Raw genomic sequence first — 26,029 nt, forward strand, 5'->3', positions numbered from 1 at the left:
AAAAATATGGTTAGCCTCAGATCTCTACAAAACAATATTCAATTAAAAAAATGGAGCTGTGTTTATAAAATTCTGAGAAAATGAAAATGTGACTTGAGAATGTTAGGCCCAGATAAAATAGTATTCAAATATAAAGGTAAAATTAGACATTGTCAAACACAAAATAGTTAAAAGAATATAACATCCATGATGCAACTTTCAAAACGATAAAAATAGCAATAACTGTTTGACAATGAAATTAAGTCAATTAAAAGACTAATCAATATAAAGAAGTCAGTAATAGAAAAGCCACATGAAAGGACTGGTGATAAACACTGACCCATTTAAATAGTATGACCATTACCAAACAATTATGGGAACGATGGTTACAAAACAGAATCTGAATGGGATAAATTTGAATAAAATAATAATAATAATAATAATATAACAAAAATCAGGTGATGAAAGAATGAGGTCAGAGGAAATGTAAGATTTCAAATGCATTTGTATTTCAAAGCTGGGAGTCAAGAGCTACTGTTTTAAATTGAAACATGTATTTTAAAATCTTTAGAGAGGATTTTAAAAAAATACATACTTCAATTTAAACAATATCTCTTGATCTCTAAAGAAGTATCTTTGGAGAAATAATATCTCTTGTGCTGAGAAAATATCTGAAGTTCAACAATTCCTTTAGTTTCTTTTTTCTTCTGTTAAAGTAAAATTAAATACAGACTGATAATACTACTATCAAATCAGTTTTAATCCTAATACAATTTAGTAAATATTAAATGTATAGCTGATTTGTACTAAAACTGATTAACATAAATTTAAAACTTTGTATCAGTCTAGTTCCTGGCATATTCAAATGGGGTAATTTGCAGAAGCTTTAATGAAGGGACTATTTACAAATGTAGGAGCAGGGGTTAGAGAAAGCAACAAGGGAATTATAAAATTCCAGAACTAGCCATAGCAGAGACCTGTATCCACTTATTCTCAAAGGTAAAAGAAAGGAAAGGCCACTAGAACACAGAGAGGGTAGCTGAAGAAGAGTATGATGAGGTCTGGGTCCTTGATAGATGCATCAATGCCCAGGAAGGAACCTGATGGGTAAATGCACCTACCTCACTTCTCCAGTGTTCTGTGTCCTGTGGTGACTTTCATTGGCTAAACCCAACTAGAAACCTAACAAGTCGATCAATCAATGCAGGTCAGACCCTAAAGCACAGAACAGAGTGGAAAAGGATGAGAAGAGGGGACAAAAGGAAGATATCCAGATACTTTTCAATCAACATAGCATCTATTGTATTATCCCATTCTTTTAAAGAGTATTGACTGAGTATTCAATCAATATAGGCCATCCATCCATCCATCCATTCTACCTTGCTAGTCATATACATGGATAGAAAGATATCTGGAATGTTACCCTAATGTTAATGGTGATCATTTTTGGATGGTGGGATTTGGGGTATTTTTTCAAAATTGAAACATAATTTATATACCGTAGAATTTATCTTTTAAAAATGTAGTAGTCAATGGTTTTCAGTATATTCCTAAGGTTATATAACCACCACCACTCTTTAACTCCAGAAAATTTTCATTACCCCTAAAAAACAAAACCCATATTCATTGGCAGTCATTCCCCATTTCTCCCTGCTCCCATCGTCTAGCAACCACAAATCTACTTTCTGTCTCTTATGGATTTCCTATTCTGGACATTTCATATAAATGGAATTGGCTTCTCTCATGGCATAATGTTTTCAAAATTCATCCATGTTTTCACATGTATCAATACTTCATTCCTTTTTGTTGCTGAATAATATTCCAATGTACAGATATGCAACATTTTGTCTGTCCATTCATCAGTTAATGGACGTTTGGGTTGTTTTCACCTTTAGGCTATCATGAATAATGCTATTATAAACATCTGTGTATACTCTTTTGTGTGGACGTATGTTTTCATTTCTCAGGTCTACACCTAGGAGTGGAATTGCTGAGTCAGATGTTAACTCTATGTTTAACTTTTTGAGGAAATGCACAGTTGTTTTCCACAGCAGTTGCACCATTTACATTTTCCCCAGCAATGTTGAGGGCTGTAATTTCTCTACATTCGCTCTCGTCAACACTTGTTACTGTCCGTCTTCTTCATTATAGCCATCGTAGTATGTGTGAAATAGTATCTTAGAATAGTTTTGATTTACATTTTCCTGTTGGCCAACGATAGTGAGCATCTTTTCATGTGTTTATTGGCCACTTGTATATCTTTGTTGTAGAACTATCTATTCAAATCCCTTGTCCAATAATTAGTAAAACTTTTTTTGAGATATAGTTCACATGCTATATAATTCACCCACTTAAAGTATACCATTCAATGGCTTTCAATCTATTCATAGAGTTATGCCACCATTACCACCAATTTTAGAACATTTTAATCACCTTGAAAAAGAAACCTTATACATATTAGCTATCAGCCTCCAACCTTCTCACTTCCGCCAACACTAGACAACCACTAATCTACTTTATTTCTCTATAGATTTGCCTATTCTAAACATTTCATATAAACGGAATCATAAAATATGTGGTCTTTCATATATCATTGAATATACTGACTTCTTTCACTTAACATAATGTTTTCAAGTTTCATCCATGTTGTAGCATGTATCAGTCCTTCATTTTATTGCTGAATAATATTCTGTTGTATGGACATACAAAATTTTACTTATCCATTCATCAGTTGATGAACATGTGGGTTGTTTCCAACTTTCGGCTATTATGAATTATTAGTATACAAGTGGACATATGTTTTTATTTCTCTTGGGTATATACCTTGGAGTGGAATTACTGGATAAATGGTAACTTTATGTTTAACTTTTTGGGGACCCACCAGACTATTTTCCAAAGTGGCTGTACCATTTTACACTCCTCCCCTAGCAGTGCATGAGGGTTCCATTTCTCCACAACCTTACCAATACTTGTTATTGTCTATCTTTTTAAATTTAGACATCCTAGTGGAGGTGAAATATCTCACTGGGGTGTTGATTTTGACTTTGACTTGAAGATGAAATCCAGGTTTCTGGTTTGGATGTCTGGGTGAACAGAGGTACCACTGGCTGTTTTGCTTTGGATATACAGTAAGAGACTTAGGGGCAAGACAGCAAATTGCATTTTGGACAACTTGATATTGAGGTACCAATGGGATATTCAAGCATAGTTCTCCAATAATTGAATGGTTAAGTGGGCATGGAGCTCAAGAGAAAGGGCTGGTTGGGTAGAACAGAGAGCTGCTCAGGTGGAAATGGAAATTCTCAGGGAAAGTGTACAGTAGGAGAAGAGGCCCAGGTCAGAACCCTGGGGACACCAACTTTTAGGATAATCGAGTGTGGTGCTTAGGAGCACAGGCGTTGGAGCCAGACTCCCTGTTCTCAGCATCGTAACCTAAGGCAAGTCATTTTACCTCAGTTTCTACATCTGTAAGATGAGCATAAGAATAGCACAATTAGAACAGTGCTTGCTATTTTTAGTTTCATTAAGAGAGCTGTGAATAAAGAGCTGCCCAAGAAGGTGAAGAAGGTACTATAAGAAGGAGAAGCTCTAAGATACATGGAGAATAGAAAATTTCAAAGAGATCTACCATTCAAATTCAGCCAATAGGACTGTAAGATAAGGTTTTTAGGGGCCCGCCCGGTGGCTCAGGCGGTTGGAGCTCCGTGTTCCTAACTCCGAAGGCTGCCGGTGGTTGGATTCCCACATGGGCCAGTGGGCTCTCAACCACAAGGTTGCCAGTTCAATTCCTCCAGTCCAGCAAGGGATGGTGGGCTCCGCCCCCTGCAACTAGCAACCGGACCTGGAGCTGAGCTGCCCCCTCCACAACTAAGATTGAAAGGACGACAACAACAACAAAAAATCCTGGAAGTACACACTGTTCCCCAATAAAGTCCTGTTCCCCTTCTCCCCCCCATTAAAAAAAAGATAAGGTTTGTAAAGTGTCCATCAAAGTGTGCATCATTCAGGAATTAGTGGCCTCACCAAGAGGCATTTCTAAAGAATGAAATGAGCCAGACTGTAAAGAGTTGAAGAGTGAAAGGGGTTGACATTGACACATCCTTCCCTCCCCTCACTACGCCTGTCTATCCCATTACATGCTTTCTTTAAGGACAGTCAGTTACGGATCCTATTCCGTTTTTCCAATCAATTTCAGCCACCAATGGGATAACGCCTCCTTGCACGCCATAGGCGATGGAAGTAACTGACGATACAGGGGCTTCTACAGTCTCTCTAATGCGTATTACTTGGGGTAGACCGCTCAGAGCCATGCCCAGGTCCACAAGCGCTTGGAGGAGTGTCATTGCCGTCATGGCCACCAGGTGGTGTGCGTTTTCTCCTCTGGGGCCAGGTCACGACCCCGGAAGCACATCCTGCACCCAGGGCCCTGCAGAGATGGCGGTGGCGGCGGCGGCCCGAGCCGTGCTGGTGCCCGCAGCGCGTCGGCGGCTCTGGGGCTTCACGGAGAGGTTGGGGCTTCACGGAGGCGCTGCGGGACGGGTGAGCTTCCTTCCACGTGCCTGGGTGCGACCCTGACCGGGCCGGGCCTGTCCCACGGGTCCCCGCCCGGCGACTGGAGTCCCGGGCGCCCGGCTCAGCCTCTGGCGTCGGCCCCACACATCCCACGGGCAGGTCGGGCCGGGTCTTCTCGACCGGGACCCGCGGGCACCCGGCGGCCAGGGACGCTTAACCCCCGCCGGTGCGGGGCTGGCTTTGGACACCTGCTGCGCGTGACCTGCCACTGACGTGTGGGATGACCCTGGTTCCCGGCCCTCTGCCCACAGTTACTGAGGGTCATTATAGAGAGGGCGGGTTGATTACTGAAAACACAGTGGTTGCAAACTGAGAGAAATTAAAAAGTGAAGTGGTTACTGTTTTTGCCCAAGACTGAACTTCTTCATCCTCAGCTGGGCTTGCTGGAATACCGGGATAGCTAAAGGAAAATTTGTCTGTGTATGCATTTTTCTCATGAGAGCCTCTAGTTTTCTCCAGCGTAGGTGGGACTTCTTTGTATAAAGGAAAAGTTTAAATATTGCGGACAGGCAAATAGTACATAGTAAACAAGTCAGCCAAATAGAGTCAGCCAGAGTGTCTATTGAACATCTACCCTTTTTCCTATCTTCTCTTTTTCTACCTTTCCCCAAACATCTTGCTTTTCTCAAGCAGTGAAAATCTCAATCTCATTTCTGTGTTGTATGTATAAGTATTTTAATATTTTTCTTTCGCTTTCTTGGCTCTCCTCCCCCGTTTGTTTCTCCTGTAATGACTATTAAACATTTCTAGGAGAGGTATTGAAACAAAAGTCGTTTCTCTCTGAACAATGATGATAACTGCTCCTTTTCCCTAAGAGAAGGGCATGCTTGTAGGCATGTTTCTTTAGGAGAGTGGTTGGTTAAGGAAGGAAGGTTCTTAGGAGGGGCAAAGGGTGGATTCCAGTGGAACAGAAGTTAGGGAGGAAAGAGTCCTTTATAGACAGTCTCTTTGAGAAAGGTTTGGTTTTTTTAATAAACATTGACTATCAGAATAATGATGTGTTTTGCTTCCTCCCTCCACCCCCAACCAGTCATCATATTTTGGAGGGAACAGATTGAGAAGTACACAAGCTGCTACCCAAGTTGTTCTGAATGTTCCTGAAACACGGGTAACTCGTCTGGAGAACGGACTCAGAGTGGCCTCGGAAGATTCTGGGCTGTCAACATGCACAGTGAGTGATTCAGGCAACCAGTGTTTGAGTGACTCCTCATGAGAAGAGACCACATTGCTAGTTTTCATCTAAGCTTTTTACTTGGCTGGTGGTGGAAAAATAGTGGCAGTTATTTTGCCTTGACAGGTGACTTTCACTTGTGAATCTTCCAGTGATGCTGGATGCATGTACCATGTTTAAATGTCTGCATCTGGTTCTTGTAGCCTACAATTATGTTATTTATTGTTAGTACTGTCAATAGTAATGAAAGAGGTACATTTCCTGGGCTACTCTGTGCCACCTGTTTTTACATATATTGTCTTATTTGATCTTTAAAACAGTTCTTTGTAGTACTAGGTACCATCACATCCATGTCACAGTTGAGGAACAAGTTCAGAGAAGTTAAATGGTTCTGGCCAAAGTTACGCAGCTAATACATGACAGAGCCAGGATTTGAACCTAGATTTTCTGACAACCTCTGATGTTCTTTATACTGTAGTTGTTAATGGCTGTAGTACAAGTTGGACTAAGAATCTGGGTCCTCGGTGAAGCTGGTAATTAGATTATTCGTAGCATCCAGCAGGGCCTGATGACCAACATTTTTAAATCTCATAGTTCATAGGAATATGCTGTCAATATACTCAAGTCAAGAAAACTTTAGTGTTAAGACTAGAAAGCATTTGTCAGAAAAAGGAAGGAGCCTGCCCCTCTCCCCACTGGCATTCTCCCAAAAGAAAGAAAATGATGCTTTATTTGTTCCTTGGTTGTATTAAGGTTGGGCTCTGGATTGATGCTGGAAGTCGATATGAAAATGAGAAGAATAATGGAACAGCTCATTTTCTGGAGCATATGGCTTTCAAGGCAAGTTATAAGACCTATTTTATAAAAAGGCATTTTTTAAAAAGACAGTAAGCACAAAACCTCATGCTAAGGCAAAGAGAACTACTTCAATATATAGCATGTTTCATTTTTATTATTTTTCAAATCTTTTTTTTTTTTCAGAATAATATCTGAAATAATTACTGATAATTGCTCTGTACGGTTGAAACAAGGATATAGCTTGTGATATTGGGGTCATCCGAAAGTATACCATGATTTCTGAAGCCTGATTCACCCAATTTGGTCTTTTCATGAACCTGACAAAGACTTATGTCCTCATACTCATTGTCTGAAGTGTTTAGAACAGATGAGGGATAAAGGAAGGTATCATAATTTTTTTCCTCTTTTATTTCAGGGCACCAAAAAGAGATCCCAGTTAGATCTGGAACTTGAGATTGAAAACATGGGTGCTCACCTCAATGCTTACACCTCCAGAGAGCAAACTGTGTATTATGCCAAAGCGTTCTCTAAAGATTTGCCAAGAGGTATTGTTATTTGTACTGCAGATACATACTTTTCACAAGTTAAGAAATAATTTAGTACTGTTTTTATTATGTCTGTTATGAAAGGGTGACCCCCAGAATGTGAAAAAAAGTGAACCAAATTCTGGGTGAGGGGGCACATTTTTATTTTGTTTCTCCCAATATGACAATGATATCAAATACTTTTAGGCTGCAAGACTTGTGCAAATCAGGCCCTAACGCTCTATTCAAAAATAATACTTTCTCCAAAGCCATACCTGTGTAGTGAAACACTTGTTTGTCTTTATTTGTTACTGCCTACTGTTTTCTTCCCCCCTCACTTTACCCTGTTATCTGAATTTTTTATTTTTATAAACCTGAATAGGTTTTATATATACTGACTGCTGGGTTTTGTTTTTTGAACAAAACTTGCTTCTTTGTTGTATTTGCACATCTTAGTTCCTCATCCTGGATTGCTCTTCTCTCTTAACTTCCATTAATTTGTTTTTTTATTCAAACTAAAAATAAAAACAAAATAGTTCACTCCTTTCTCCCACCCCCTCCCTACCTCTGATAACCACCAATCTGCTCTCTGTATGAGCTTGGGTTGTTTTTGGGGGGTAGGGTGGGAGGGTTCCACATATAAGAGAGATTACGTGGTATTTGTTTCTCTCTGTCTCATTTCACTTAGCATAATACCCTGTAGGTCCATCCATGTTGTTGCAAATGGCAAGATTTCATTCTTTTTGTGGCTGAATAATATTCCATTGAATATGTATGCCACCATTCATTCATTCATTCATCAATTGACACTTAGGTTGTTTCCATATCTGGGCTATTGTAAATAATGTGGCAGTGAACATGGGGGTGCGTATATCTTTTTGAGTTAGTGTTTTTGTTTTCATTGGATAAATACCCAGAAGTGGAATTGCTGAGTCATATGATAGTTTTATTTTTAATATTTTGAAGAACCTCCATACTGTTTTTCATAGTGGCTGCACCAATTTACATTCCCACCAACAGTGCCCGAGGATTCGCTTCACATTCTCACCAACACTCTTTACTTCTTTTTGATTGTCATTCTAACAGGTGTGAGGTGATTTCTCATTGTGATTTTGATTTGCATTTCCCTGATGATTAGTGATGCTGAGCATCTTTTCATGTACCTGTTGGCCATCTGTCTGTCTTTGGAAAAATGTGTGTTCAGATCTTCTGTCCAGTTTTTAATTAGATTGTTTTTCTGCTATTGAGTTGTATGATTTCTTTATATATTTTGGGTATTAACTCCTTATTAGATATGATTTGCAAATATTTTCTCTGATTCAATAGGTTGCCTTTTGTTGATGATTTCCTTTGTTGTGCAGAAGCGTTTTAGTTTTAGGCAGTCCCACTTGTTTTTGGTTTTGTTGCTTTTGGCGTCAGATTCAAAAAAACCATCGCCAAGACCTACGTGAAGGAGCATATTTACTGCCTGTGTTTTCTTTTAGGAGTTCTATGGTTTCAGGTCTTAGGTTTAAGTCTTCAATCCATGTTGAGTTGCTTTTTGTGTGTAGTGTAAGGTAGACTGTCCTTTCTCCATTGTATATTCCTGGCTCCTTTGTCTTAGATTAATTGACCATATAAGCATGGATTTATTTCTGGGCTCCTCTGTTCTGTTCTGTTGATCTGTGGTGTCTGTTTTTATGCCAGTACCAAACTGTTAAAGAGTATAGCTTTGTAATATAGTTTGAAATCAGGAAGCATGGTGCCTTCAACTTTTTTCTTCTTTCTCAAGATTGCTTTGGCTAGTCAGGTCTTTTGTGGTTCCATACAAATTTTAGGATTAATTGTTCTATTTCTGTGAAAAATGCTATTAAATTTTGATTGGGATTGAATTGAATCTGATATTGCTTTGGATAGTATGGGCATTTTAACAATATTCTTCCAATCCATGAGCATAGAATATCTTTCCATTTATTTGTGTCTTCTTCAGTTTTCTTTCATCATTGCCTTACCATTTTCCTTGTACAGGTCTTTTACTTTCTTAGTTAAATTTATTCCTAGGTATTTAATTCTTTTTGCTGCAATTGCAAATAGGATTATTTTCTTAATTTCTAATAGTTATTTGTGTATAGAAATGCAACAGATTTTTGAGTATTGATTTTGTATCCTGCAACTTTACTGAATTTATTAGTTTTAACAGTTTTTTAATGGAATTTTTAAGATTTTCTATATAAAATATATCATCTCTAAATAGTGACAGTTTTACTATTCTTTTATAATTTGGATGCCTTTTATTTCTTGCTCTGGATAGGAGCTTTTTTTTTTTTTTTTTGATCACTGGTTTGCTACAAAAACTTTTGGCCATCAGATGCAAAATAAGCAGATGTTCACTTACAAGATTATTAATTGTTTTTATAATAAAATAGATTTTATTTTTATAGAAATAAAATAATTATTCTGACAGCGTGGCAGTTTGTTGTAGTTATGTTTGTGGAGTGTTTTTAATTTCTTAAAGGAAAGCTATTACACAAAACATTTTCCCAGTGGTACAATTAATTTAAAAATTTAGCAGTTTTAAGTGCTAACCAGTGAAATTATTAATCTTTAAGGTCCTGATATAGTTGTAGTTAATTACTTTGGAATTTTGGATCCCTAATAGGCTTTCATTAATAATGTTTGAAAGAGACTTTACACAAGTACTTTTGTATATATTACATTTTGTGTATATATTATCTTACTTTATCTGCATAGTAAGCACGTATTTGAAGTCAGTGAAGGAAGGAGGTGTCTCCACTTTGCAGTTGTGGAAATTGAGGTCCAGACTCTGACTTGCCCAGGATTGTATAGCTAGTAAGTGGCTTACTGTATCTTCTCACTCAGATTCATGGTGCCAGGTTGCTTTGTCAAAATAACAGCACAATAAAACAAAAAACTACCACCTGCAGATGAAGTGAAATTTTCATAAAATAAAAATTTCATGGTAGTCGAACTTCTGTATTAAAATCAATAAAAATGACAACAGTGGAGGGTGTGTTGGTTTGAATTCACAAATCATTGGTAAGGTTTTTGATGATTTCCTGAGAAACAGTTTTTGCCCCAAGACTAGTTAGGGACTAAGAACAAAGGGCCAGGCCAGGCTACTTGAAAGGGTTGTCATTTTAACCTGTCCCTCTATTTTTTGCGGAGAACAGCAGGGCAAGCAAAAACGGACTAAAGAAAGGGAGAAGTTGGAAGACTTTTTTTTTCCCCTCCTCCTGGCTTCTGGCTGGGAAGGACAGCCACTGCCAGTGGGAGTGGAAAAGCAGCGGGGCTCTTTAAGGAAGTCAGAGTGGAAGTGCTCTTGAAGCAGCTCCCTCTTTGGGGGGTTGCTTGTTTTTGTCCCCTCAGTTGGGTGAATCCTCCTGTATAATTAGATGTTCATAGACTAGTGGATTCCAAACTTTTATGATCACCCATTCTTATTAGTAAGAGACTTGATCATATATTCTCAATATAGGGGTATTTGTCAATTAAATACATGTACCAGTGTACTAACTTGAAATACAATTTTGATTAAATCATGAATATTAGGAATTATGGGCTCACACTAGACTACCAATCCTGTGTAAACATGGGTCTGCACACAGGACTACGTGACCTCCTATCTATCTTTGAGGTCTTCTTCACTCATTTTGGCCTCCGGTTCCCTTGTCTGGACAGATGGATTTTATTTGGTTTTACAGATAATTTTTTCCCTTTGGTCGTGATCTCAGGCCCAGCTTACTCGAGCAATATTTTTTGTCATTTTGGGCAGTCTACAGAGGTAATTAATTACAGGAGGTCCTCGGTATTTGAACATAATTGCGTCTGAGACAAGGTCTCTTAGAGTGAACTTAAAACAACAAAAGTTTACAGTGGAGTTAAAAATGAAACTAAAGATTATAACTTTGTTTTGTATTTACTACAATTTAGATTGTGATTGCAACTATGTACTAATTCAAGAATAGGTTAGGTTTTTCTTTTTTGGAGAGGTATGTAATTTTTCTGATAAAATTGCTTAATAGCATGATAGCCTTCAATTCATTTTGGCTTTTTGCAAATTAGGGTCATTTTTATGTAAATATTTCAGGATTTCATCGGTTTTTCCCAAGGGACATTTTTAATCCTTTGATAGTCACATGTGTCTCTTGGGGCGCCTGTCCTTTTCTTCAGAGGTTAACTGCTCCAGCTCTTTTAGATCATTTATCAGTGACTTTGGTAATGCTAAGAAGTAAGCCAACAGTTGAGTAAGTAGATGGGTGGGAATAGACATGGGGATTAAGGTAGTGGGGAAGGATATTTCTGAGGACACTAATTCTGGAAGTGGTTCCCTGGGGGCATATTTTATATTAGGATGATTCTTGGCTTCTTTTTGTAGCAGCCTTATTGCTGTGGGAATTGGGTAGTAAATAGTTGGGCGATATGGACTCTGCATTCCTAGATATTCTGATGAATATGGATAATTTTCTACTTTGTAATTTTCATACAACAATTTACACATATGCAGATTTCTGTGACATTTTTGAAGTGGTTGTAGGTAGAGTCATTAAGTGTTGTGACACCTGGCAGATTTAGGAATTTTTCCAAGCTCTTCTATATCACAGGGTTTGTATTTTATAATTTTAATATTGTCCCTTTAGGTACATCGAATATATGGAAACATTTGTTTCTTCCCAGTTTGATCATTTAGTCAGTCAGTATTGAGTGATGGTCAGTATAGTGGTTTCCGATGCTAGCTTACTAGATTTTAATAGTGAAAATTAAGATTCTTAGTGTTTCTTATGTTTTCTTTTGAATTAGCTGTAGAAATTCTTGCTGATATAATACAAAACAGCACATTGGGAGAAGCAGAGATTGAACGTGAACGAGGAGTAATCCTTAGAGAGATGCAGGAAGTTGAAACCAATTTACAAGAAGTTGTTTTTGATTATCTTCATGCCACAGCTTATCAAAATACTGCACTTGGACGGACAATTTTGGGACCAACTGAAAATATCAAGTAGGTGTAATTCTCAGATTTTTTTTTTTTTTGAGAAAAATTTGAGTTGTGAAAATTAACATTCATAAACATTCAAAAAGTGTGTTTCAAAAAGTAATTCACCACCCCCATAATCTGAATGAAACTGTATTATAGTTAGCTTCACTTTAGCCCCACCAAACTCCCAGGTGTCTGGGCACCTAACTATTCCTGGAATAAACAAATGATGGTATCTTTTTTCTTGATATAAAAAAGTTGAATTCATTGATACTTCTTGCCAATACCCCTTTTCTGACTGCATTTAACTTAGCATACCTTTAAGTGCCTAATTTCAGGCCCATTAAGTGAAGATCTGTGCTTTTTAACTTCCTTTTCATGTTGCTTTTCTTACCCCATTTACAGATCCATAAATCGTAAGGACTTAGTGGATTATATAACCACACATTATAAAGGGCCAAGGATAGTCCTTGCTGCTGCTGGAGGTGAGTTGATTTAAATTTCTGTAACTGTTTTGAACAGTTATTAGTGATGTGCTTATCAGTTTGATCTGTCGGGAGATGTGCTAAGAGTATTTACAGAGCAAATTGTTTAATATGTTGTGTAAGGGGAACCAGACTTTCCCTCCGTCTTCTCTTTAGTAGAGTTTTTTAATAGGAAAACATATGGGCCTATAATACACAAGTAGATACACAGAATGGAATTCACGTGTAAGAGAAGGGTACGTGAGTCAACTGGGAGACAGTGACCCCTGGAAGATAGTGTTCTATAGCTTGGGAATCTCGAGATTTGTAAATTATTTCTTAAGAACCAACTTCATCTTTGGTCAGGCATGGAATGAGTATGTTATGTTGTTCATTCTTTCATTTGTTTGTTCATTCAGTAGATCTGGTTACTGAGAAGGTGAAGTACATAGGGAGCCATGAGAAGGTTTAATGGGAACCCAGACATGCAGGGGCATCAGGACAGGGCTTCTCTGGGGACATGGTGAAGCCAGTGAAGGAAAGAAAATTCACATGAGATTCTGCTAGACTTCCTGGCAGTCTGAATTTAGGCAAACAGTACATTTTATTGGTTTCCAATTTTGTTTTCTCTTTCTGGCAAAGTGAAGATAGATGGAGTGTAAATCTTGTGTGTTAATTTTCCTCCCTTTAGAAATGAGAATAAATTAAAATTCTAGTTGCTCTGGATAGACTTCTGAGCTAATTACTTGGGAATAATGGAGAAGGTGAAAATGAGGGTTAAATATCTTAAACATGTTATTCATTGTGGCTCTCAGCTAAATCATGTTACCTTTGTATGGCAGGCAGTGCACTCGGAAATTCTCTTGGGAAACGGGAAGACTGTTGGTTAGATGGGACCTCAGCAACCAAGCTACCTGGGATGTCTCTGCCACTGTTGGTGGCATATAGACACAGAGGGTTTTATTGTGGCTCCCGAGTTCATTTTGACATTGCTAAATTTGGGATATCTTATAGTTAATGGCCTATTCTAGATTAATTAGCATTTTGTCTTACTGATACATAAACGATATGCCTTACAACAGTGGCATCTTACAAATCAATGAAATAAGTCAGACCTAGCTTCACTAATTAAAAAAAGGATTGGCTCCCCTATGTTGTAGACAGAGTTAAGTAGAGGTGGTGGTGGAGCAGGAGCTGAGGATCTAGAACGTCCAACCAGGAGGGCTGTAGGTGCAGGTAATGTGCACATTCAGGCTGTTTTACTCTGCTTGGCATCCTTGAACCACCAGGGTCTCCTGGTTTCATTACCCTCTGGATTGACATCCAAGGTGGCACTGATACATAGGGATTCTGAAAATGTACAAGCATACACTGTCTTGTTTTGTACCACAGATGTTTTGGAAAACACGGGTGTAAATTTTGCTTTTACATTCTAATTGAATGTTTCATTTTCTCATGGCAGTATTTTTTAAAGCACTTGCGCATGCCTAAATTTGTTTTTTAAGTTTATATTTGTGTTTAAGAATCCTTCCATGGTTGAATCTCTTTGGTTCCTGAGTTTGGATAGTAAAGGATATAGAATCTTAAGTAATTCTCAAGTTTCGGATGGCAAGTAGTGTGTGTTTGGATAGCTGTGGATTTATTCAGAAATTTAGATGAAATTATTCTGTTCTTGAATTGATAGCAGATCTCAGAGAATGAAGCATATCTGCATATCCAGCTTTCTTTAGGTGTTACCACTCATATTTATATTCTTTTCTACTTTAAAAACTTGTTGAAAAATGACTTTTTTCCTAGTTTGCATTTTGAGGACTTTTAATGTTTGTATTTTAACATGATTTTGTATGGAATGTGGTGTTTTCAAGCTCTTATTATCCTTGGCTGTTAATCCACTGGTATGTTGATGAAAACTGTTGATTGCTGGACAGAATGAGAAAGCCATGCAGCCCCAAGCCTTGTACCACCACCAGGGGAAAGTGCTGAATGAGCGTATTACTCTTCAACATGCGAGTAGTTCGTGTGGAACCTGTATCACATTACACCACCTTGAGCTTACTGTAAACCGAAGTACTGGCAGTTGTCTGCTTGATTGTACTGCGACTAGATACATGAAATATTTTCCTTTATTTAGGAGTTTCCCATGATGAACTGCTTGAGTTAGCGAAGTTTCATTTTGGTGACTCTTTGTCTACACACAAAGGAGAAATGCCAGCTCTGCCTCCCTGCAAATTCACAGGAAGTGAGGTAGGCAAGACTCCTGAGCCTCCCTAACCCTTTGAGTGGCTTGTGTTATATTTATGAATGAGTGTACAAAATGCACATATTTCTAACGAGCAAAATGGAAGAAACCAAAGGCTTAAACTGAAACAGACAAAGGGAAGAGGCTAGACTCATTTGCTTATATTCCTTCCTATTCCATGTTGTTTAACCAGCTATTTTTCCTCAGGAAGCAAGGTTTTGCCTATAACATTGCCTAAGGGCAATGTTATAATTTGGTCTTTTTGTGCTTTTCTTTGGCACTATGCCCATTTTATATATTGTCAGGTATAAAAGTAATCTTTTATTTTAAAAATAGCCTAAATTTTGACTATCATATCCGGTGTACTGTCGGCTAAGTTCTTCTGCCCACAGTACCTTTTGGGGGTAGCTGTTAAGAACCAGCACCTGCAGGGGATCTGCTGCTTGTCATTAGAGCTTTAAGCCTCAGGAACAATGCTCAAAGTAGCATCTGGAAAGAGGCCTGTGTTGGCAGTTGCACAGAACTATGGCATTGGCAGTACAAAAATAAGCCTATTGTGTGAACATTAGCTTAAATTTAGACAGAAAACTTCAGGTCAACGAACATAAAAGGTTGGTTTCTACTAGTGAAATAATGCAGTCCTCTGACCAGGTCACCACCAGGTGGTGGCTATGTCTGTACTGTTTCAGTTGGAGATCTTCTGTTGAAAGTCTCCTTTCCCTTGATTAGACTATACAATGTAATGAGGCCAAACAGTAGAAAACAAGAGTCATGGTGAGCATTTTAACTTTGCCATTAATGGGACTGGTGAGTTTGTTTCTTTCTGATAAGCATGGTATGTAGTGGTAATCTTAACAACAGTTTTGTTTTCTTTATCTTAACTAGATTCGAGTGAGGGATGACAAGATGCCTTTGGCACACCTTGCCATAGCTGTTGAGGCTGTTGGGTGGGCACATCCAGATACAATCTGTCTCATGGTTGCAAACACACTGATTGGCAACTGGGATCGCTCTTTTGGAGGAGGAATGGTAAGTGATTTTAAAAGTGGTTTTCCATAATAATGACAAGATAGAACTCTGTACTATGAATTTTGAATATGTAACTTTTAAAATATAAATTGATCCTCGATTGCATTTTGGGCCAGAAATATGTATTTTTTTCTTTTGCCATAAAGTTTGTAAGTGGCATAATTGGCAAAATTTGAATAAGGATAGAAGAATTTGTTAACATCAATGTTAATATCCTAGTTTTAGTAATTACACTGAGGTTAATTTCCTTGTCTTTTAGAAGTGCACACTAAAAATATTTAGGGGTAAAACGCATCACATCTGCAACATACTCTCAAATAATTGAAAAAATACATTAAAGAGAGTGATAAAGCAATCGTTATATTGGTGATAGAACAACTGTCAGGGGATTTGGGTAATGGGAATTTTTTTTTACTGTTTTTGTAACTTCTGTAACTCTGAAATTACTTCAAAATACATAGTATATATTTGTATTCAAAGATTTCAACAAAATACATTTCATATTAGGTTTCACATGCAATATAATTTCAAATCTTTAAGCATACATAGCCAAGAGCCCTACAGATTGAGTTAATAACAGTAATGTTATTTTTTTTCTAAGTGGGTGCAACTACTAAATTACAGGGATTCATTGCATTTATATTAATAATTTCTCTGGAGATGCATTGGGCTGGTAAGAAATGTATAATTCTTAGTCTCATTGAATTTTAACTTTATTACTGAGACGTTGATAGATAAAACTGAGAACCTTAGCCTCTTAGGGCATTCACTATTTGCCACATAACATTTTTCTTTCTGGTAATTTGGACATGCATACCTACAGTTCTCACGGAGTTTTTTTTCCTTACAGAATTTATCTAGCAAGCTGGCCCAGCTCGCCTGTCATGGCAACCTCTGCCATAGCTTCCAGTCTTTCAACACTTCCTACACAGACACAGGATTATGGGGCATCTATATGGTTTGTGAACCAGCCACTATTGCAGACATGCTACATATTGTTCAAAAAGAATGGTGAGAAAATAGTTTAAATCTTGCCTAGAATTTACATTTTAGGCTAGTTTTCTCTTTATACTGTTAATGGTGATTTTTTGATGGTGATGGTATTAGCATTTAAGCAAAAGAACAAGACTAAGCAGTAACAGCATGTTTTTAAAGATCACAGACGTTTCTTCTAAGTCTTATGTGAAGGTGAACTGATTCATACTACAGAAAAAATATTAAGACGATTGCTTTAGAAAGGAGATCCTAAAAGTTTAAAATGTTTAAATGCCAACTGGAAGTTTGGAAAGTCTCTCTAAAAGTTATCTGGCTTGGAAAGGCAGTGTGATGAAAATGAATCTGAAGTTGCCACTGCTAAAAAAATGTAGTGTTTTGTAGTCTAGTACCTTGAGACAGGGGCAGAAGGGGCCACAGCTTTTTGGAAAACTTTCCTTTGCCATTCTTAAATGGCTTATATATCTCTAAATCTAGCTGACTGGGGTGTAAATATTAATTTAATTATTAGGTTTTAGATAACTGATTTTTTTTTTGAGCAACCAGTGACCCACAGACCTATCCTCTAGTGTATCAGATCCTGATAGATGGGGATTTGTGAAGTCTCAGAACGACTGTAGCATTTCTCAGAATGTGATCAGCCTATTTTTATACTGTAGTGCACCTCTGCTAGTCATATCATTTTTCAGAAATTAACAATACCAGGAAAATAATCAGTAATAGTTTAGCTTTTGCTTAGCTATCAGGATCACTGGTAACTTCAGGTATTTACAAGTTGAAATCATAATCACTGATAACATTGTGGAGCAGTATGTAGAATATGACATATTTTTCTTGAGGTCATTAACTTAAAACGCATATATTCCAATTACTTGATATGATTTTTTTCCCCAATGGTTTTTAGGGTACGACTCTGTACTAGTGTCACTGAAAGTGAAGTTGCACGAGCCAAAAATCTCCTGAAAACAAACATGTTGTTGCAACTCGATGGTAAGAATAAAGACTAAGTTCTATTTTCATGTTGTTAATCTATATATCCCAATACTTAGTTTTCCTTTCTCTTTAAACAGGTTCCACTCCAATTTGTGAAGATATTGGTAGGCAAATGTTGTGCTATAATAGAAGAATTCCCATCCCTGAGCTGGAAGCAAGGGTTGATGTAAGTAGTTGTTATGTACTATTGGGTCTTGTGTAAAAAGATTCTTGTTACAAAAGCTGAAATAAATCCTGCTTTAACTCTTAAAAAATTTCCAGGTATAGAATTTGTCTTTTCTACAAAAAACTCTTCTCTATTTCAGGCTGTAAATGCTGAGACAGTTCGAGAAGTGTGTACCAAATATATATATGATAAGAGTCCAGGTATCGCTGCTGTTGGTAAGCCCGGCTCCTTTTTCCTGCACAGAAAGTTGGCTAAGTACTTTCCTTCCAGTCACTTGTAACTGTCTTTTAATCCTTAGGTCCCATTGAGCAACTACCAGATTTCAACCAGATTCGCCGTAACATGTGCTGGCTTCGTGATTAAAATGCTCCTGATAAAAATATTTTGAACATATATATTTATAAAATTAACAGAGACTGGCAAGTTTTAAGCTGTTGATTTCTGAAGAAAATAAAAATGAACATATACACTTGGAAATCTGAAATACTTTGTCAAACTTTCAAGGGATGAGACCACCACAGTGAATGGTAGATCTGAGAAATGATGTTGGAACAACATACTTTCAAATTGTCACCATAAGTATAATTTTAAGAATAAAAATTTGTATAGTATTTTCAGTTTTATTATAAAAATGTACACACAACGAAGATTGTCATAAGTCATTTCCTGGCTCTGCTTGCATTCAATACTTGCTCTTGAGCAGCTTTCTTTGCTTTTACCATCTCAACAAGTTCCTAGAAGGGAGAAAAGTATAATTTAAACTAAGAATTTGTCAGAATTGGCAAACATTTCTAGCGTTTGTTGTAAATATGTAAAACATTCAAATTGGATAAATCTATAAATAAAGACACTGCTGGACAGGTTGATTTTACCAACTGCCAGAGCCAGAAAGTTTCTAAGATTGGTCATTTCTTTCTAATCACTGCTGTGGCCCCGACCACTGTGGTTTTGAAATAAGCACAAATCCATTCAACTCAACAAATTCTACAACCTTATATCGTTTCATGCAGTCCTTCTTTGTCCTGCCAGGCACTGCTTCTGCTATTTTTTCCCATCTTTCAGGTGTATTAGCTGGGTACGTTTTCAAAGCTTGTTCCAAAAGCTTCTGTTCTTCTGTCGTCCAAGGGGTGAAATCTGTACATGGCCCTGTAAGAAAAATTTGTATTTGAAAATCCTAATTGATAGAAAATGTCTTGGAATACTTTGCCAATGAGTCTTTTGGTGCACGGGTACATTCCCATTCAAATCTGTGATGTGTAATTCTGAGTAAACTTTTAGAGATGAGACTCATATATAAACTTCTAAGTGTTAATGAGAGGGAGAAAAAACTTCAGATAACTTACATCCCTGAAAAATATCTCAAAGGCTTTTTTAAAGCACCGCAGGAAATACCTGCCTTATATTGCCGGTCTCTTACAACCTACCATGAAACTCACTGGTTTTGCTTTTTCACAGTCAGGTTTAAATTATCCAGTTGGGCTGCTGGGTTCCAAAACACAATCACAGGTCATTTAAGATTTCTGATAAATCTAGTTCCTTATAGGACAGTGAAAAGAGCTACCTCATAGTTAACAAAACTTTTAGCTGGATTGAGGTCCTGGAAACAATTCTCATTTTACAACAGAGGAAATATGTCTTCCAAAATTAAGCCAACTGTCCAAGGTTTCAGTGCTGCTGAGGCAAGGTGAGCTTAGATTCTGTGTTCTAGTGTGGCATTTTCACCTCACATGTTAAAAACTGGCAGAGCCAATGTTAAGCACCTCCACTAAACTAAACCTTTTGTGTTTGAGAACACATCCCATACACGTATCTGAAACAAATATGTTTCTTCCAAAGGACATAAATATTAGACATCCCACTTCTGTAGGTAAATGTTAAATGGTTCAAAAGCTGAACTGTTATTCGGAGTTAATGGACTGCTGGCAGTTTTATTCAGAACACGTGGTGAAAATGCAGGAACACCTCTTCTACCAGCAGTCTGCTTACTGCTTGAAATTGTCCTACCAGGGGAAGCCTAGAAACCAAAGTTAGACACACACACACAGATTGATGAGTTAAACACCACCACACACCTATTCAAAAGGCAGAGAACTTGTATCTGAAGGCAGATTAGCAGCTTTTTTGAAGTCAGCTTATAATTATAAGAAGTTGTTAGTGGGATTTCCTTTCATTGGTCTGAAGCCTACATTTAACACCATTGATTTAATTTCCTCTCTTGGAAAAAAGATGGAAATGACATGTAATTATTTTCTGCTGTTCTCCAGTTACTTCACAACACCGAAATAAATGGAACATGTAATGCTGTAAAATTCCTATGAAAAATCACTGTTCAAAAAATGGTGCCAACTTGCTGTTTACTGGTGCAACTGAAGAGAGGGGCTTGTCCATTAAACCCATCAAAGATGTAAAGGCATCATGTCCAGATACCCTCATTGCCAGTCTCTGCCACCCTTAGGGTCACCTATGTCTCCTCACAGAAAGGTGACTGCCTGCCTGCCTGCACAACCATCAGTGTCTCCCTCCAACATGGAAATAAGCCCGATAAGAAAGGGCTCAGAATGGTGCGCTCACACCTGAATGCTGTATGATATTTTGTGCAGGACCTACGGGATCAGGAAATAAACCCTTTAACAACTGCCCTCCAGGTATTCTAAAACTTCACTTTGTTACTTCTTTCTTAAAAGAGCCAAAATAATGCCCAGCCTCGACAGAAAGTCACCATTGATTTTTACAACAGAATGATTTTTTTTTCCTCTTTATAGAACCTTATAAATCTCTTGCAGTATTCAAACTGGAATTTTGGGATAATAAACCAGACTTAAGAATACAGGAAAACGGGGCTGTTAAGAACAGGGACAGGTTATCTTGTGAGAAGAGTCAAGGCTATTAGTTAATCCCCAAACATTTGGAACTGCTCTGGAAAGCATATCCAAGATTGGCTTAGTTTAAGAGAGAAAAGATTGGTGGTACACAAATGCACGAAGTGAAAACTTTTTCAAACTTTGTTACCAACTCAAAAAAAAGTCACATCCCAAAACACACACACGAACAAAAGTTTCACAAATAATACTTAAAATGCTCTCTGATATTTTCTATTCATGAGCCATTAAACACACTTTTATGAGTCAGTTATGAAGGAAGCCTGGGCGGTCTGGGTCAGTACAGTTTGAAACCCCCTGGTCTAGAACAATCAAATTAGCTAGAACACCCAAAGATAATCTCAGCAGTTTTTAACTTTTTATTTTGAAATAGTTTTTCCTTAAAAAACAAGGGCATGTTCTTAAATGATTATAGTGTATTTTTCAAAATCAGGAAATTAACCTTGATAAAGTACTATTATCAAGGTCTGTACTCTACAGACCTTATTCAAATTTCAGTTGTCCCAATATCCTTTAGCACTGATTTGTAAAGTCTGGGAAACAAAACAAACACGACCCCTCCCCTGCTCACATCGAAAGGGAAGAGTCTTGGTGGTAAGCAAACCTCTGAGTGTCCTGAAAGTGCTTGCTTTATATCTTCCCGTCTGCTAAACACTGTTTCCCCATCATTCTGAACACAGACCCTAGGTCTTGTATGTCTTCACGCAGCGTAGAAACGTGGCTAGCGAGCATTTTCTACTTACAAAATGTAATTAATTACCTTCAAATCGTTCTGAAGGTGTTGCATTGTCTGCTTGAGGCACCACTCCATGTTCTTTTTTAAATTTATCAAAAGCTTTTTTATTTATGTCATCTTTTTGATGAGGGTCTGAGAAATGAAAAAATGTAAATGACAAATCTCATTTATTCTTTCATGAAATTGCATAGATTATTTTAAAATACGTATTCAAGACAGCAGAGAAACTTGTTTGGCAAAACTAACTCACCAAGTTTTTGAAGACTTTTTGCTTTGCCGATAACATCTTTGGCGGTTCTCTTGACTCCAGAAGAAGAATGTATGTTCATGTAGTTAGCAATAACTTCCCATCTACAGCAATCGATAACAAGACGAAAACCAGAATGACCCTTACATTTTTAGTGCAGAAGGCTGAGCTGTCACATCTAAATAATTAGCTTTAAATTGGTGGTCTAATTGTTTTTACTGAAAGTTCTTGCTTTTCATATGTTTAAATCAACTGTATATATCTTGGTTTCAAGTTTGTACAAAGCCTTATAGATTGTGTACAAATGAAAAGAAATAAAACCACACATTTGTGTATCGAAATGTTTGGACACACACTTGAGGTAAACAATTCTGAAAACAGAGCTTTAGTTTCCTCATCTAAAGAACGAGGGATGCTGGATCTCCTAAGGCTTGAGTTCTAAACTCAAAACTTTGCAATAGGCTCGGGTTTCAGGTGGGAAGCAACAACGAAGGACTAAGATGGCAAACTTAATCAGTCCATAGTACAAACCATGATGGAATAAGCCAACATAACAGTCAAGGCTTGTATCTGCTGATCTTTCATTTCCTGAGAAATTGATGAAGCATCCTGCTGTGTGTACACGTATGTATATACTCTTATGTTTGTGTATTGGTGTAATAAGTTGGTAAGATTAGTTAGTAGGTTCAAAATGTCTTCTGCTTTTTACACTTCCCACTGTGGCACAGAATTTAATGGAAGACGGTCTGTCTAGACTGCAGCACATCTCAGGAAGTTTCTGCTCTAACCAGTGCTGTTATTTGGATGCTTGTCTGTATTATCCTCAGGCTCCAGTATGTGTTGAAGAGAAGTTTCAATAAAACCAGTACCTTGAATTTGTTCCAGCAGGGAAGAGGTTCACAGCTTTAATCAGTAATTGCAGATCATCTTCTGACCAACTTTTACTGCCATTTCCACCGCCACCGGTTGATTTCTCTGCATTCTTAGATGCTTGTCGCATACGAGCCTCAGCTTCCTCTTTCTCTTTTCTAATTTGCTCATTTACTTCTTCTATCTACACAAATATCATAGGTGAGTCAGGGACTTAAAGCATCTCACTACTCCCCACTTCCATTCTGGCTGGGGTGTGTGGTTCCCACTCAGTATTATCCTGACAGTGACCCTATACTCCTCCCAGGCCAACCCCCAAACCCGCATCAGCTTTTCACTCTGGCTTTTCCTCCCTCTGGCTTCTGGGCTGCGCACCTACCTCTCTGCTTGAAGAACCAAGAGCCACTCTCAGTCTGACCTGCCCTGTTTTTATATCATGGCACTTCTATGTGCCTTGGGACACTACCTGTCAAGTCTCCAGGCACTGGGTTGTTCCCCCACAAGGCCACTTCAAACCTCTCACATCCACTCGTTTATTCTCACAAGAAGGCAACGGTACAGCAAAGTGGCCTCTTACCTTGAAGTTCTACCCTTTACATTGTCATTTCAGTCTATCTTCAAACAAGCACAAGTAAAAAGAGAACTTTTACTCGTCTTGGTTGCTTGTCAGCTGCTATCCTGGAGTCATGTCTGTCTCATCTCCCCACTTCAGCCCCTCAGAACCAAGTGCCAACGATTCCAATGATTCTCAGCCTCACTCTCACAGCCCGAGTCCTTGCAGTCAGATTCTTACACCTACTAATACATCCCGCCTCCCAATGCCACATTAAGGGTACAATGCTAACCTTTTGGTACTCAAAGATCTGCAGTAACGGAAACCAGTCACCACAGTATTAAAAACCTGCTTCATTTGGCACTACTCCTCCTAACCACCTTCATCTCCCCCAATGTCTACTGCTACTAGCACTTTGTAGTTCATGCTGTCCCTGACCTTCATTTCCACTGTGCATGCTTTCGGGCTGGCTCAAACCCTTCCCCGATCGCTCCGCCCTGGAACTGGCACTTCCTGTCTAACCGACAGCATTTACTGTGGGACCTCCATTTTTCGGTCCTTAGGCCTTTTCTCTTCAGCATAATTGTTCCTAAACTGCTCTGTGGCAGCAATAGCATTAAGCATTTCTCCAAACCACCCAGGCACTGCACTATATAATAGGTACTAGTACTTCTTGTCCTGAATTGAATCTCTGGGCCTGTTTTCTCATCTGTAAAATAAAAGGTATAGACTAGACAGAACAAAGATCTCTTTTGGTTCTAAATGTTATTATTCTACAAAAATGCTCAAGGTATAGTCAAAACAATTATTTTTTCTAAGAATGATTTAAAAAAAAACAACCTTATGATTAATATGCTAGTATACTACAAATCAAACATTATACATGGTAACAACCATACACACTAAATCCAATTTAAATCAACAATAGCACTTAATTTAAGCAAAGCAGAGTGGGGGGCCCAAGAAGAAATGAGACACTCTTTGCCCTTGCAGTAGCTTGTATATTAAATGGGGAAATACTGAGGTGGCAGCAATATTATAAGTGGAATTGAGTGCTAAATACAGGTAGAAGCGATGTGTTCTGTTACCTGTTTTTCCAGAGCAGCCTTTCCTACTTCTTTTGTAGATGATGTGAGTATTTCATTCAAGCACTGTAAACTAAGGGGAAAAATGGGATGAAACCTGATCCTAAGCCCAAGAGAAGACTTCAATAGCAGTTCTATAGTTATACCTTGCTAGTTCAAGGCGATCACAAAGTTTTTCCACTTCTTCCATCATTTTAACCCGCTCTGCCTCATTGTCAGAAAAGTGATTCCAGATCTAGAAGCACAAACACAAACATTTTCATCTTACGCCTGCTGACACTCAAAAACACATCCATAAACAATTACAAAGCGTGACACTCTCAAGAGGTTCTTGAGGTGAACAGATGGTATTCTGACCCCCAACAACCACTCTCCAGGGCACCTCCCAGGACTCTCCCTGACCTGCTGGCAATAAAAAGGTGTCACTGAGAGGGTAGGAGAGCAAAACACAAAAGGTGATGGTGCCAAAGACCTTTGGATATTACAGAAGTCGGAACAATTCCTCTGAGAACCACTTAAGAATCAAATTCTACTGATAACTCAAAATCCCTTTGTTAGGCTGTTGTTCTTCGTAGTGTGTGCCAAAGTGTTAAACTTACTGGAAATTTTATATGTGAAATTAAAGAAAATGATAATGTGCTAAGGAACACGAGGTATTAGAGAAATTCTATTAACCAAAGACTACGCTTAGAATGGAACATTGTGATGTACCTGGATATACAAGAATTGGAAAGTACTTCCCACGCTTCTTTAAGCAGCTGCTGCTATCACCGTGTCTCCCCTTTTGCCTCATTTTTTCCTATTTAGATTTTCTTCTTGCTTACCCAAAGTCTGAAGAGAAATCTGCACTTGTATATTTATTAAACTTCTTTCAAAGCTCTCTGATAAAGCAGGTTAATCTCAATTATATTATTAACTGAAGATGTAGGATGGCACAAATTAGAATACATATACTAGTGTCTAGAGCTTCTGGACAGTCACATGAAAGATAATTTTTCTATATATAGTGTGCATTTACATACTTGCTGAAGTTAACTACAGTGGTACAGCACACAACAATGTGTGGTGATCTCTACTATAGCTTGAAATTTCATTAATTTATTCATTCAGTGCTATTTGGTAAGGAACACTACAAGTCTCTGACTCTACCAGTTTAAAATGTAAAAACATCTCTTGGACAAAATTACACTTGAAAACTTTTGGATTTTTGGTCAATATTTTTTAGTGAAAACTATTTGAATGCAAACTATTAGTACTCACCCAAATGTTATCCCTTTATTTAGATAAAAATAAAAGCTCTTAGATCCTTAAAAACAACCAAAGTTTAACTCCTAAAATAACTTTTTCTAAGATAAGAATTAATTTTACACCGTTAAGAAAGCAACCAGCCAAACCGAATTGCGGCCAATTATCAGAACACACGATCTGGTTTCTCCAACAAATGAATGGGAGAAAGACGGTGATGACAGGGGGCCAGTTACAGACACAATTAGGAGACACAAAGCTGAAGCTTTGTGATGATCTTATTTAGATCCTAATTTGAATAAATCAACTACAGGTAACCCCCGTATAACACGGCATTTCCATAACACCATTTTGCTCTAACACGGTTCGAGAATTGGGGGAAACCCTCGTACAACACGGCATCCTAGAACAGTTTCACCCTTAACTGGTTTGAGAATTAGAGAAACCCCCAAACAACATGGAGTGTAATAAGAGCTTTTTTTTTTTTTTTTTTAAATAAATTGTATTGGGGAAT

General features: G+C 37.9%; 2 protein-coding genes across 4 annotated transcripts in view; one reads left to right on the forward strand and one right to left on the reverse strand.

The window, feature by feature from the left end:
- Positions 1-4,391: 4,391 nt before the first annotated feature.
- PMPCB (peptidase, mitochondrial processing subunit beta) lies at positions 4,392-18,536 on the forward strand. Its single transcript, XM_033088513.1, has 13 exons — positions 4,392-4,518; positions 5,582-5,722; positions 6,476-6,562; positions 6,936-7,065; positions 11,842-12,040; positions 12,422-12,501; positions 14,612-14,724; positions 15,605-15,748; positions 16,599-16,759; positions 17,646-17,731; positions 17,812-17,900; positions 18,040-18,115; positions 18,199-18,536. Exons 1-13 carry the CDS (start codon positions 4,414-4,416, stop codon positions 18,261-18,263), a joined length of 1,476 nt encoding a protein of 491 aa, XP_032944404.1. The 5' UTR covers positions 4,392-4,413; the 3' UTR covers positions 18,264-18,536.
- The window catches only part of DNAJC2 (DnaJ heat shock protein family (Hsp40) member C2), a 29,355-nt gene continuing 21,832 nt past the window's right edge, over positions 18,507-26,029 (reverse strand). For all 3 annotated transcript variants that reach the window (XM_033088511.1, XM_033088509.1, XM_033088512.1), the window contains 7 exons: positions 24,417-24,505; positions 24,274-24,343; positions 22,632-22,816; positions 21,766-21,866; positions 21,540-21,647; positions 18,892-19,046; positions 18,507-18,634 (listed from right to left, as the gene is read on the reverse strand). In XM_033088511.1, the coding sequence (XP_032944402.1) occupies positions 18,560-18,634; positions 18,892-19,046; positions 21,540-21,647; positions 21,766-21,866; positions 22,632-22,816; positions 24,274-24,343; positions 24,417-24,505 (783 nt within the window). In that variant the 3' untranslated portion in view covers positions 18,507-18,559. The remainder of the gene's footprint in view (positions 18,635-18,891; positions 19,047-21,539; positions 21,648-21,765; positions 21,867-22,631; positions 22,817-24,273; positions 24,344-24,416; positions 24,506-26,029) is intronic.

Source organism: Rhinolophus ferrumequinum, chromosome 20, assembly GCF_004115265.2.
Source record: "Rhinolophus ferrumequinum isolate MPI-CBG mRhiFer1 chromosome 20, mRhiFer1_v1.p, whole genome shotgun sequence".
Lineage (NCBI taxonomy): Eukaryota > Metazoa > Chordata > Mammalia > Chiroptera > Rhinolophidae > Rhinolophus > Rhinolophus ferrumequinum.